The sequence below is a fragment of the Athene cunicularia genome, unplaced genomic scaffold (genome assembly GCF_003259725.1).
Source record: "Athene cunicularia isolate RWA unplaced genomic scaffold, athCun1 SCF_3, whole genome shotgun sequence".
Taxonomy (NCBI): Eukaryota; Metazoa; Chordata; class Aves; order Strigiformes; family Strigidae; genus Athene; species Athene cunicularia.
Window position 1 is genome coordinate 503,032 of NW_020799377.1, and position 13,376 is coordinate 516,407.

The following is a 13,376-nucleotide window of genomic DNA, read 5'->3' on the forward strand; positions in this document are numbered from 1 at the left end:
TGTTTTGTAATGTTACAGCAAATTTAACTTCTGATTTTTTTCTCTTTTACCCCTTAGGTTTTTAACAATCATTATTTACAAGTGACCATTGATGACCTGAGATCTGAACCCAGCAAAATCTCAATGCTTTGCCATGCGGATTCCTTAGGGATCTTGCCAATACAGTGGTGCCTTAAAAACGGAGTCAATCTCACACCTCCCAAGGGTTCGTATTCCTTCTCGGTGATTCTCAGGTTTCCTTTGAAGGGATTTTACTTGTTATTAGTGCCCTTAAAACAGTGATGCTGTTCGCTGCAGAGCATCACCCTGAGTGTCTCAAGCCAGAGTAGCTCTGTTGAGTCACTGGGTCTGTTCTGGTTCATACCAGCCCATGAACATCTTTGCAAACGTGTCTTGTGGGTGGATGGATGTCCATGTGCTTTGTAGTCGGAAGCAGGCCACACCAAAGCCTAGTGAATTCCTGTGGAGTGCATCTTAGCAATGCTTTGTGTGTGTAAGGAGGAAAAGGACCGTTAAAAGTTGTATCTAGAGGCAAATCAGGCATCTCACTATAGCATCCACCTTGGTACAACGCAGAGGCCAAGCGAGGCTCCTAAATCTGAACCTCTAAACTAAACTCGCAGCTGCCTGCCCAGGAGTGTTGAGACATTTCCTTAGCTGTCTCAAAAAAAATCCGCAGTGAAGACAAATTGCAAGCAGTGTTTAGGTCGGAGCCAGGAGAAACAGCCTCCGATGGTGCTATTTCCCAACTTTGTAGCAGTGCAGTTAATTACTTGCAATTTCAGACAGCCACCTGCAGTGCCTCAGCCATATTTCTTCGCTTGCAAAATATGTTGGTTCTCTGGAATTTTAGATTTATCCCCAAAAAAAAAAAAAAAAAAAATCAGAGGGAAAGTGAAAAACATCCAAACCCCCACTGAGGGAGCCAGTCTTCTCTGAGCATGATAATACCAGCTTTGGATAAATAACCAGGTCTGATATGAGAGGGCTGCAATGCTGTGAAAGTGAGGATGGCTGTGGTGTGAGCTGGCTGCTAATGAGCAGGTCTGCAGAAAGAGAGAGAAATCCCACCGTTTCCACCCAAATCACTAGGCAGCTCTGCCTGCCCTGGGGTGTTCAGAATTGCCTCTTCTCACCAGATTTGACCAGCCTCCTGCTTCCCCAGTGCTTACGCATTCTCAACCAGCACCACCCTTCACAGAGAATATATTGACAATGTTGAGTGCTGCCCAAATGGCTCTCCCCGTTGAAAGGCAAGGAGTTCGCATGGAGAAAAAGATGAGCATGGAAGAAGTTCTCTTTGTGAAAAAGATTTCTTTGCTGTATTCTGGGCTTGGGTTTTTGGTGAGGTTTTCCGATTTTAAACTTAAGTGGTTTTATTTCATTGGAGCAGTGTGCCAGGCTGGGATATTTGGGTTCAGAGTTCTTTATTTGTCTGATAACCATCCTCTTGTCTCCTTGCCTATCGTGCCTTTGTTGAAGCCAAACATACAGTAGATGAGTCATGAACAGGAGGTGCAAACATTTGCTACTAGAAATAGAGAGCAGTATTTTCCTGTACAGTGCCAAAAATGAATACCCATTTACTGCTGCTGTATAAACATTGAACAAGCACTGTTTATATTTATTAGAGCTGGATTTATAGGCCACTTCCCTTCAGAGTAGCAACCATTGTTCCTTTTTATGGGCCATTAAGAGAGGAAAACCCATGTCGGTATTACTCCTAGTTGTAAGGCTTACTGAGGAAATCCCACTTCCAAAACCTCCCAATACGTTTGTATTGTTGTATTTGATTCCAGTTGAACTGCTGGGCTCTTCCATGCTGAGAGTTGAGGCAGAGAACACACAATGAGTTTTTACATGTTTGGGGAGCAGTGAGTGAATTACTCAAGCAAAGCTTTGAACGTTACTACTTGGGCTGAGCCTTAAAGGATAAGGTGCGTGAATGCCACGTGCTAATGAAGGTACACACTTAGCTTATGTCCTGGTGCGCCAGGGAAAGGCCATGTACAGGTCCAGGCTTTTTCGCAGCCAGCTCCTGAGTGTGCTCCTTTTGGAGCCATCCTTGTTGGGCTGCTGAAGTGAGTTATGGCAAACTCTCTAACTGCCCTCCCAGGTTTCGTTCCTGCTGAATTCTGCAGCAAAAGGTCTTCCAGCGATATCGGTGGTGTAGGGCCAAGCCAACAGATGGTTGTGCAGTGTCAACACAGTCAAGTTTTTTTATACCTCACTGAAACCTTGTCAATGTGCCTTTTTATCCACTCTGCCAAGATTTTGCGTAGCTTGCAATTAAGATTCAAACCCAGTCCGTGAGGTGTTTAAATCAGAGATTAGAGAATGGGTGTGGGCAGGTTTTTTGGGTCCATGAAGGAAACGTGCTCTGGCAGGTGGGGTGGACCCCAGGTGACTTAATGTGGGCGACTATGCTGTGGCTGTCCCCACCTGAGCCCGTCACCCTGGCTTCTCCTGGAGTCAATGGAGAGAGGCAGGGTCTTTCACGGGGCAATTCTGCTCCTTCTGCAGGAGCACAGACATATCACCTCTGGATCTGCCGGTTTGTCCGTTGACTCTTCAGGGAACCAGGGTGACGGGCACAGCTATAGGCATCTCCAGTGTAAACATCTGTATGCGATCAGATGAGTCCCCTTCTGATAGGAAGTGATATGCACTTCTCCTCCTGTTTCTCATTTAATTTTATGAAGCTGAAAAGTGTCTGGCAAACTAATAACTGGAGAGAAAAAGGGAGATAGAAAATGCAGGAAGAAAATACTGTTGCAGAAATTGGTTGTTTAAAAAAACAGTGCAAAGATTATTTTTTTTTTTGTATGAAAAATGAACATTCTCTGTCAGTAGTTGTCTTTTTTTACTTCCCTGTGCATGTAGGAAATTCTAGCTTTCCAGTTATTATGTACTTTCATGCCCCACAGAGACAGATACCTTAGCTCAAGGCTTTATCTCATTAATTTCTTTGTCATGTGTGCAATCATTAGGATTAGAAGTTCATCTTATCCTAGATACTTGCATCTTAGCAGGATGCTTGGGACTTTATTTTCAAAATTTTTACTTCCTCTCTTTGGATCAGGGTGACTGATAGGTGACTCCACTCAGTATTCCAGTCCTTTCTTGCGGACAAAAAATGTCACAGTTTTCATTGTTAGAAATGATTCATTCCCATCTGATTTGGAGTGTCCCTTTTTGACTATCAATGAAAAAGGCATTAAGGGATGTTCTGTGAAATGAGGCCAGGCTGAGATGCCAGGCAGGGAGATTGAGGGGAGAATTTGGCCTTTAAGTGACTCATGAAGCTTTCCAGTGAGAGCAGTTCTGCAATAATGTTATTAGAGCATCGACAGTATCGTCACAGGGCCCTGGACAGGATTAGCACTCGTTGGTTTCAAGCGCTGTAAAAATACAGACTAAGAGGTCGACAAAAAACCCCAGAGTTTATTGCCTAAATAGCCAGGTACGAAGAATGGATGAGCAGAGGTCTGGTTTGTCTCTGTAATGGGACTGTCTGAGAGATGCTCATATAAATCAATGTTGCTTCCTTTTTTTTTTTTTCCCTAGAAGCAGAAAGGATCATCTAGTTGCTGAGACTTTAGTCTGGGAGCTGGGAAATCTGCGTTCTTTTTCCTGCTCTACTCCAGATTTCTATACGAGCTTGGATGACGTGCTTACTGTGATGGGATTCAGCTCACATACGCTGAGCTGCTGGAAAGTCAGTCATGGAGGGTACATCCATATCAATGAAGAGAGAGGAGAATTTATCTCTTGCTTTGAAAGGGAGGATGGATCAGCTTCTGGTTGTGCTGATCCTCTCCTTGTCCACTTCTGAAGGACCCTTGGTGTCCAGCTCCATAATCCCATCTTCTAGATATTTAAAGGAATGAGAAAGAAGTCCGTGACTAGCCCCATCTGGAAACTGGCGACAGTAGCGCTTCTGGGTAGTTATGGGTTTATTAAAGACTTGGAGATGCTCACAGGAAAGAGAAAATAAGGAAAATAAATATGTTTTATTACTTTTCAACCAAGACCTGGAGTTTACAAAGCAAAATGCAGCGGGTGTGTGAGTAGGGGCTGGAGAAGCGTTGGCATTGTCTCTTATGGTTTATAAACACGTGCCCGCAGAACTTGTCAGATGGTACTGCACAGTTCACTGAGGCAGGATGGGATGCTGAAACACAAATGATCATCTGCTCGGAGCCCATTTCTTGTGCTTTCTCTGGTGTGAAGTGGTGGCTGATGACACTTCCCGTTTTGTCATCCTGCAGGTTACTCTGGCCAGGACTTTGACTGGGCAGACTACCAGAAGCAGTGTGGAGCGGAGGCAGCGCCTCACCTGTGCTTTAGAAACGTAAGTTCTCTATTTTGCCTTTGCGTCACTCCTGTCGATCCATGTGAAACAAAAGAGCTTGCACAGAGCTGCAGCAAGCAAGCTTTGGGAGGATTCCCCCAGATCACCATGAGTCCGTCTTAGGGAGGAAGCTGGAGAAGTGTTTCAGGTCTGCATCCCTAAAGGAGAAAAAATGGAAAAAATGTTATCTTGTCTTTATCAGATTCATTTAGATTTCCTGCTCTTCATCTCCAATCTGATTTTGTACAGCACCTAGCACAAGAAGGATCGAACTGACCATTACGAGTAATTCAGGTGCTACTAAAAAACCCCATAAACTAGGTTTAAAATTTGCATGGTATCATCTGGCATTTTCACATTTCAGGTGTTTTCTCTGGTTCCCAGGGGGATACATTTAACCAAACTAAATGCATTTAAAAGCTAAGGTTGAAACTCTTGAGCTCGGAGTGTGAGAAGTGATTAACCTGCGCAGATGCTCTGGTCTTTGGGACAGTTCATGCGCTTCCTTGGTACAGCAACAGCGATGTAGGAGTGAGCAGCACATCATTATGCTGGAGGCCGTCAAGATTCAGAGCTCTGGAAATAGTCTTTTGCAGGGTGTTTTCTGGCAATGACAGTCTGGTGTGGCTTGATCCGACAGGTATTCATTGCTTGGGGAAAGGCACATGCAGCCTTCTGCCTTTTCCAGTAACCACGTGCTCTTCTTCATGATCCCATCCACTGATGGAAGTTGAGATCGCATCAATAACTGAAAAATGTGGTGGTACTAAAATGAGCACAAGAAAAGTTTGCAAAATGCAGAGGTGGTGTGAACAGTGGACCAGCAGGTTCCCCTGGGAGTTACGAAGCCTTTCACAGTACTCAGAAGTCACGAGGCGAGGGGACAGCCTGGTTATGGAAAGCAGAATGGAGAGTCTCACAAGACACCAGCCATGGCCTTCTTCATCTGTGGTGGGCCAAGGGCAGCCTGGCTTGGAACAGACCTTTGATGGTGAATTGATGAATTTGAACACTCTCTGTTGATGAATTCAGAAGATCTGTATCGTCAGCAGAGTTTGACCTGGGAATCACATGAGAGAGGATTTCTTTGCCCCATTTGTGTCATCCTATGCAAAACCCTCTGTCTCAAGGGACTTTAAGCAAAGATTTCTGAAAGCGCTGAGGGAAGCTGCACAACGCTGCGTCACACCAGTAGAGCGGGACAACTGTCGCATCTCTGCTGCAAGCACCCTTTCTTTTTCTTTATATCTCTTCATTTTGTCAAGTAATGGATCTGTGCTCTCAGCACTGGCAGCCTTGGGAGCAGTCTCTGGGTAATATCCTCTAAAGATTAAATCAGGTCTAAGCGCTTTTTTTTTTTTTTCTTCCCTTTTTTTTTAAGGAAGCATTCATCAGATGAACATGTGTCTGTTATTCTTTCACTCTCGATAACACAGTTCTCTGCAGAGAGATGTAATCTTGTTGTTGCTTCTGCAACCTCCCTGGCAGGCTGGTCCATTTGTTTCGTGGCTGTGAGTGGCTCTTTGACAGAAGCTGTATTGCAAGCACATCTTCCACCTAGTACAGCCAGACGTGGTGCTGGAAGTGCATATGCTGTAACTGTTTCCCCGGGGGGGATATTTAACAAGGAGAGGCATTTATGAAATGGATTGACATGACCAAATGCTTAGTAAAATAAACTCCCAGCTAACTGTTTTGCCATTGATTCTGTATAAATTAGCCTCCAGCACCGAATTGCAATGAAAGGAGCCGGTGTGATGATAAATGACGTTTCCTTGTTAGGCAACATAAAAGGCATTTGAACAAACTCACCCTCCTTTTCTGCAGTCCTGGCCATTGGCAGCTTTTACAGGGTGAAGCTGATCTGTGTGCTGAGCAAGGCTTGCGACAGTCCAAGAAATGTTTGAGACTAGCAGCACGTTCTTGGAAGGCCTCTTGATGGGGGGAAAAACAAAAAACAAAAAAAGACCAAATCCCGATGTCTTTAGTCTTACAGAGAGCTCCCAGTGATTGTTTAAGGTGAAGTGCCCATGGTCCTAGGTGCTGTACAAATAGCAGAGGGTTGAATTTGAGTCTGGCTGCCAGTTGCTCTCATGGGGTTGCTGGATGAGGGATTGGTGGCATTTTGAGTCAGTGACAGTTATGACCCATCGTAATTATTATTAGCCAAAATCTTAGTCAAGAGAGGGAACCTTTTTGTGCTACTGTGTGCAGAGAGAGAAATTCAAGCACTCACAGCTGATGTGGTGCAGAACAAGTAGGACGGAGGGGAGGAAAATGCAAAGGAAGGAAGTGATGGCATGACCACAGGTATTGCATCAGTGCATTTTAGGGATAGTGGTGGTGGGAATATTGGGAAGAGACTGAGCAGAAGTGAAAGGAGAGGGGACACTGGAAGGGACAGAGGGTAGAGGTGAAAGCGTGTGAGGAGTAGCTTGGGGCTTGGCTTGTGGAGGCTTTGGGAAGGGTTGTAGGTTCTTGGGGTTCTCTTGCACTTGGGATCACCTGCAACAGCTACAGACGGGATCTGTGGTTTGTTACGTCAGGGCTGAGCCATCCTGCCTCTGGCAGGAGCAGCAGGGACTGGTCAGGAGCCTGCTGCTGTCACGTGGCCTGGCCAACCTCAGACTGAAGCAGTTTGCCAAGGCATACGTTAGCCTACAGCAGCGATTTCACCTGAATGACTTGAACTGCAGCTTCGTTCAGGCTCCCAAACTCTTAGTATGACAGGGGATGCTGCCTTCTCAGAAGCTCACGACCCCACATTTTGGTCCTGTGTTTCTTTCTTGGGGTGATGATGACCACTCATTTGGGGACCATTGCTGTAATATCAGGCGGGACTGCCTTCACTGGAGGGGAGTGGGAGGGCAGTGGGGGCCTCAGATAACCTGTGAAAGACCCATTTCTTTGGTGCTGTGTTTAAGTGTGCAGAGGTACTTCTGTAGCAATAAATACAACTGGCTCCCTCTACACCCACCTGCAACCGATGAACTTATGTATCTGAAGTCTAGAGTTATCTTATGTACCTGAAGAGAAGGACCTTGTAGACTGAGCTTAAAATGCTCCATGAAATAAAATGTACTTGAACAGGTTACTCGAATTTTTCTGGCCTCGGTCATCCTGGGCAACTAAATAATGTGAAGAAATTTCTCTGATCTCAGGCAAGATGAGTTATTTGCTTTACAAGGTTTCTCCTAGCAAGGTGAGAGATGCTTAAGCGCAGCACATCTGGGAATGCTCTGTGTAATATCCTATCAGCAATAGTGGACTGCAAACGCATCGCCAGCAAGCATTGAAATACCCTTGGACCTGTTGTGGAGTAACATCCTTCTGGTCTCTGAGAGTTAGGAATTGGCATAAACCATGAAATATATTGCTTCTTGATTTGTTGCTATTGTTTGGTTTGGTTTTTTTTGTTTGTGTGTTTGGTTGGTTGTTTGTTGTTTGTTTTTTTTTTTTTTGATATGGGTGCCCAGGTCAACTCCATTTTCAATCTGGATGCTTTTGTGTTCTTCGGTGTCACCTGCACTTCCAATGAACAGCAAACCATGCTAAATTTATGCTTCCCAGTGGACAGTCTAGTTATCGTGCAGTGCTGTAGTGCCATGCTTCAGTGTTGGTCCTTGACTCTTTCAGACATCCTTCAGCCGTGGCTTTACTAAGAACATGAAGCTGGAGGCAGTGAACCCCAGGAACCCTGCAGAGATATGTGTCGCTTCTATCACCTCAGTTAAAGGACGATTAATGTGGCTTCACCTTGAAGGTACGTGATGTAAAGGCTGCTTGTGCTTCTTAATTTTGTCCTTCATCCTCTGCACAAAACTGCTTTCTCCAGCTTTCCTTCTCATACACGTTGACCATTGATCTGTTACAAAGAATTTACCTTTCCCTGCTCTCTCCCTGAGGGAGCCACAAGATCTTCCACCCTCACATCTGTGTAGACTCTACCAGCATGATTTCCATGAACAGCAGAAACATTCTCCCTGCCATCATGATAGACCCTCCATCCTTGGAGTGGATGTTTGCCTCGCTTGTGCGGCTGAGACTTCCACTGTGATTCCCAGCATGCTCTCATGGGATCTCCTGTCCCTCTGCAACTCCCTTCCTTCCTTCCATTCCTGCCTTCCTTTCCTTCCTTCCTTTCTTCCTTCCTCTTCTTCCACTCTTTTTTTGTTACCTAGAGGTCCATAAATTTCTCTAATACATGCTGCTCCTCACCATGGCCATCACATGCTTAGATCACTCCTCCCTGTGATTGATCCCTTCATTGATCTAAGAGAGATCTTGCAGGTGGTAACTCTGTAGAATTCAGAATGCAATCGCCCCGTGGAGAACACTGCCACTGTGCGAGCAGTATTAGGAGAGTGCTGAAAAACTAGCAGAGCGTAATATTATATGAAAACTTCTGTTTCTATCTGTCTGGAAGTAAGGTATAGATGAACTCACTTTTGATGTGGTTTTGCTCTTGGGAGTTTATTAATCTGGGCAAGGCCTTCTTAAGTAAGTGTACTTTAGAACCAAGCAGTGATTCTTCTTATTGCTTTAAAAACAACGTTATTTGTTAAGTCACTGAGAGCAGGAAGCCATGCTCATTTAAGTGTTTTGATGGGCACTGTGATAAACCATAAAGGTGTTGTAGCATCTATCATTGTCACAAAATAGCTTAAATTTTGCCTATCAAGGTAACACTATTGTTTGAAGCTACTGGCTTAATCTATAAGGGATGTAAGAGCTGCAGTTTCCCTCTGAAATCAGTAGTAGTTGAGTCAACGTCAACCACAAATGTAATATGCTTCTTTGCTTTCTTCTGGAGAACCATGGAAATATCAAAGGCACTTCTGGTGGCCCGTAGTCCTGCTCATCACCAGCCTCTGTAAGACCTGTGCTTCTGCCTCTTGGTGAATGCACAAGGCAGATGTGCTGTCCCTTAATTAAATCTGGGCTGCTGTCAAGATTGCTTCTGCGAAAGCAGTGTGAACCCTCATTGTCAGAGATCAATGCAAGTTTATTTTGGCCCTTCCAGAGTGACTAGGAAAGGGTTAATGGGACAACAAACCATAATCACGTATGTGATTTCCAGAAAGGACAGAGGAACAGGGGTCGTGACAAGGATTTCTTGCAGACATCCCATGTGCGATGAATTCTCAAGCCTGATCTGCACAAAAAGTCACCTTCCCTCCTCTGCACGATGCACAGCTCTCAGTGTTTTGGGGCTGGAAGACAGTGGAAGCCAGATTGATGCTAACGGTATTGTTGTCACCGTCGGCTTTGTGCTGCGTTGATTATAATAACCCAAGAAGTATTTCAGCATCTGACAGTGTGCACTGCCGTTTTACAAGAGGGAAGAGCTCTAATCAAAGCCCTTAAAATGAGTAAAAACGTTGTCAGGTAATCCAAAGTACTTCATCTGTGCTAGCAAGTTGCTCTAAAATGTAAGAAAGGTCCATGTTCTGTGGTGTTTGGCTCTGCAAAAGTAGCATTATAGGGTAGACAAGGCTTTCCTGACACCTCCATGGTAAATCCCGTTCTCAGAGATTTATAACTCAGTTGCTACCGAAAGAGAGATTTCTCCTGACCTAAAGCTTGTCAGGACAAATCATTCGTGCTTCTCGTGTCTTTGCTGCTAAGCCCTGTGGTTTGGGCTGGCTGAGGTCTGTGGAGATCAGATCCGCAGGCGTGTCCCCGAATGCAGCAGAGGTGGGAGGTGGAGGAGAGCTGGGTTGTCATCCTTCTCCATCCCTGACGTGTAGTTGCTCTCCTCTGATTATCTCCAGTGTACAGAGCAGATAGGACTTTGCATCTTTGCTTTTGGTAGAGCTGTGTGCAATGGTGGTTTGTTTTTTTTTGATTTGTTTTGTTTTGTTTTGTTTTTTTCATGAGACAACTGGTTGCCTTCTGACTTGAGGTTGCTAAAGCTCATCTGCAGTCTGGTCTGGACACATGGCAAAATTTTTTTGGAGCTCAAATCAATGCTTGTTTGCAATTCATTTCTCACTAAGGCTGTTGTTGAGTTTACACCCATCTGGTCAAGGAATCCAGCCCGTTTTGGCAACTGTCCTTCTTAAATGGCCAGGTGCCTTCACTTTTATATGCAGATTTTATGGGGTTTGGGAACCCTTCTTTTTAAACCCTAAGCTGTGATACTTTCAAAGGGACTCAGTATTAACTAAACTCTTGCCCACTGTAGTGAATGGGATGTGCTGTTTCCTGGGTCTTTAAATCAACTAGTCCTCCAAGACTAAAGGCAGGGAGAGGGCCACACACTCCCACCTTGCTCCCCTCCCTCATGTATTTCTCCATGCTTTTTACTCTTTTAATTTCTTAAAGGATATTTTTTACAACTTGTCATAAAAATAATCCCAACAACAACCTGTGTACATCTCCTTGTCTTTTCAGTTCTGATATATAGACGCTTTACACCTGTTTTATATCTCAATATATACCAGGAATAGAATGATCTGTAGTAAAAGGAAAAGATGCAAAAGACTGCAAAAATAAAAAGAAGTCTTTGCTGCTGTTGAAATACATGACTACAGAATGCACAGTGTTAGGATAAAACTAGGCATTAAAAAAATTCCCCCGAACCCTGCTTGCAGAGTTGTAAAATAAATGTGGCTTGAATTTTTTTTTTTTTTTTTTTTTTTTTTTTTTTTGACTCTATTAATACACTATTGTTTCTAACTGATTATTTATTTTCTGGTAGCAGCAAGACTCCCCAACTACCATGGGAGCCCATCACTGAAGACCTCGAGTCCCACCATTTATCATGGGGGCGTCTGAAGCTTTCATTGTTGCCCTCCCAGTTTTGCTGTTTGACAGCCCGAACTGCAGCCATAAAACAGGACGCAGTAGTTAAGCAGCATCGAGTTAGACATGAGGGAACATTGCTTAATAAATCACGCTTTGTACAGTAGCAAAACTCTGTAAACTTCAGGGTGAGCATTTAATGAGCAGCAGTATAGTTCCCCCATGGTGGAAAAGAAGCGTAGGGCTGATCCAAGGCTGTGTGCATCCCATCACTTTCTGCTACTTTATTACTCATCATCTGCATTGTTAATTTTTACTGGTTCATTTTAGATTTTAAAGCTGTAGCTTTCTGGTGTGAATTTATACAAGTAATAATGCACACTCTCTGCACGGCCTAGGAATTTGAGGAAAATTCTTTTGTTAATCACTTCTCCAGGGAGGTTTTCCATAATTTTCCCTTAGAGAGTTTTCCAGAGTTGCTGTGCTGTTCTGCCCGTCCAATAGGATTCGCAGCAGGAGATGGAAGTTCTCCTCACCCTATTTCAAATCTCCCTGCTCTCCTATTTTCCATTTAACCTCTCAAGTCCCATGGACATTTCTTAGCCTGGGAAAATGGCAGCATAAAATGCTGCAAATGAAACTAATGAGTCTCAAACAAGCTGTTTTCCATTTATATGAGCGAGGCCAGAAGAAGCAGTAAGATGTCAGAAGTGGAAGGCAGGGTTATCCATCGCCAGGGGGAAGAAGCGGTGCCTGGGAGGGCAGGGTACCTGTGAATATGTCTTACAAGAGGAGTAGTGGTGGTGCAGGAGAACAGACATTACGGTGCTTCCTTGCTTGTCAGGGCAGATGCAGCTTTAAACTTCAAAACCAAAATGTTCATGTCGCGTTTATTGTTGCTTGCAAGCAGGAAAGTGCATTCGATCTGTTTATTTGCTCAGAATAACACTGTAGAACAGCTACAGTAATGGAAATAGAAGATTTTCCCAGACCTGATAAAATGTCAGCGGGGCCTGTGTTGGTCTCTCGCTCTGTTTAGGGCTTGGTCCATGGCTCGCTCACTTCGTGCATGCCTTGCCATTGACTTCAGCAGTTCTCACATCAGTTCCTTGGCTGGATTTGTGGTGTTAGATGAAAATGTTCTGCCTGCTGGAGTGTGCAGCTTTCATCAGGTTCAAACTGAGCAGCGACCTCTTGATATTTTCTTGTGGAGGGAAATGGTTTTGCAGGGAGTGCCAGCTGTGAGACCTTGCATCGAGGCTCTGTGGCTCATGTGAGCAGGTTGTGTCCTGTATCATGTGCCTTCATCCCATCCTCTTCCCTTCCCCATATCCCAGTGAAACAGAGATTGTATCTTCAGTGTATAATGCGTGAACGTGATGCAGGGCTCAGAGAAATACCATGAAGACATCCATTAATCTATGCAGACATCGTGATTTCATTCTTTAAATTATTTCCTCCAGCAGTGTGAGCACCAGCACCTATTTTCCTGCTTCCTTTGGGTTTTCATACAGCCACACGCTCTCAGAGTGCATCAGGTTTATTACTAGAGACAAGATTGATCCAAATGCTGCATCTCAGACTCAATGCCATTCCCATCACAAAGTTCAATTACTGTTTCAATTACACTGCAAGCCCTTGATGAACATTCATTAGTGGGAAGTTCCCCATAGTCATCTGGCTGTGCACAGTCAAACTCTTCTGCATTAAGCAGGAGGCAAAGATGCTGTAACAGATGCAAAGGCGAGGATGCTTCAGGGGAAGTTGCTGATCCTTTGGCCTCTTTTTTTAGGAGATAACCTCATGCTGGTGCTGGAGCTATAGGTCCTAGGGTAGAAACGGCAGAGGTGGGTGAAATTGCTGGCCAGGCTGTGCCAGTGCAGATGGACTTGAATCGGAGTAATTAAATGGTGTCTTGACTAAGGAACAACCCAGAGTTGTTTTCAAAGCCGGTGGAAATATTTCCATTTATTGCAGTGGTCTTTGAGTGCGACCCACATAAACCAAGACAGAAGAGTGTCTTCTAAAGGAGACACAATAGCCAAACTGGAGGAGATTTGCTTTAAGCAGAGATTTTCAGTGATGTTTTAGGGTCACTATTATGCCAGAGATCTCAGTGCATCTGCTCCACTTGGGATTTTTATGCTGCCTCTCCCTTATTGGGTGACCAGGTTATGTTGTAGTGAGGAGCCCTAGGAGAATTCATGGCACCTCTAGACAGAAGAGTGGCCATGTCCAACCCTTAAAAGCAATGACTCAAGGGTAGAACTACACG

At 44.5% G+C, this 13,376-nt stretch overlaps 1 protein-coding gene across 1 annotated transcript in view; it reads left to right on the plus strand.

Moving 5' to 3' along the window:
- The window catches only part of SFMBT2 (Scm like with four mbt domains 2), a 112,226-nt gene that overhangs the window by 63,218 nt on the left and 35,632 nt on the right, over nucleotides 1–13,376 (plus strand). The window contains exons 9-10 of the mRNA XM_026867362.1: nucleotides 4,272–4,354; nucleotides 7,991–8,117. Of these exons, the coding sequence (XP_026723163.1) occupies nucleotides 4,272–4,354; nucleotides 7,991–8,117 (210 nt within the window). The remainder of the gene's footprint in view (nucleotides 1–4,271; nucleotides 4,355–7,990; nucleotides 8,118–13,376) is intronic.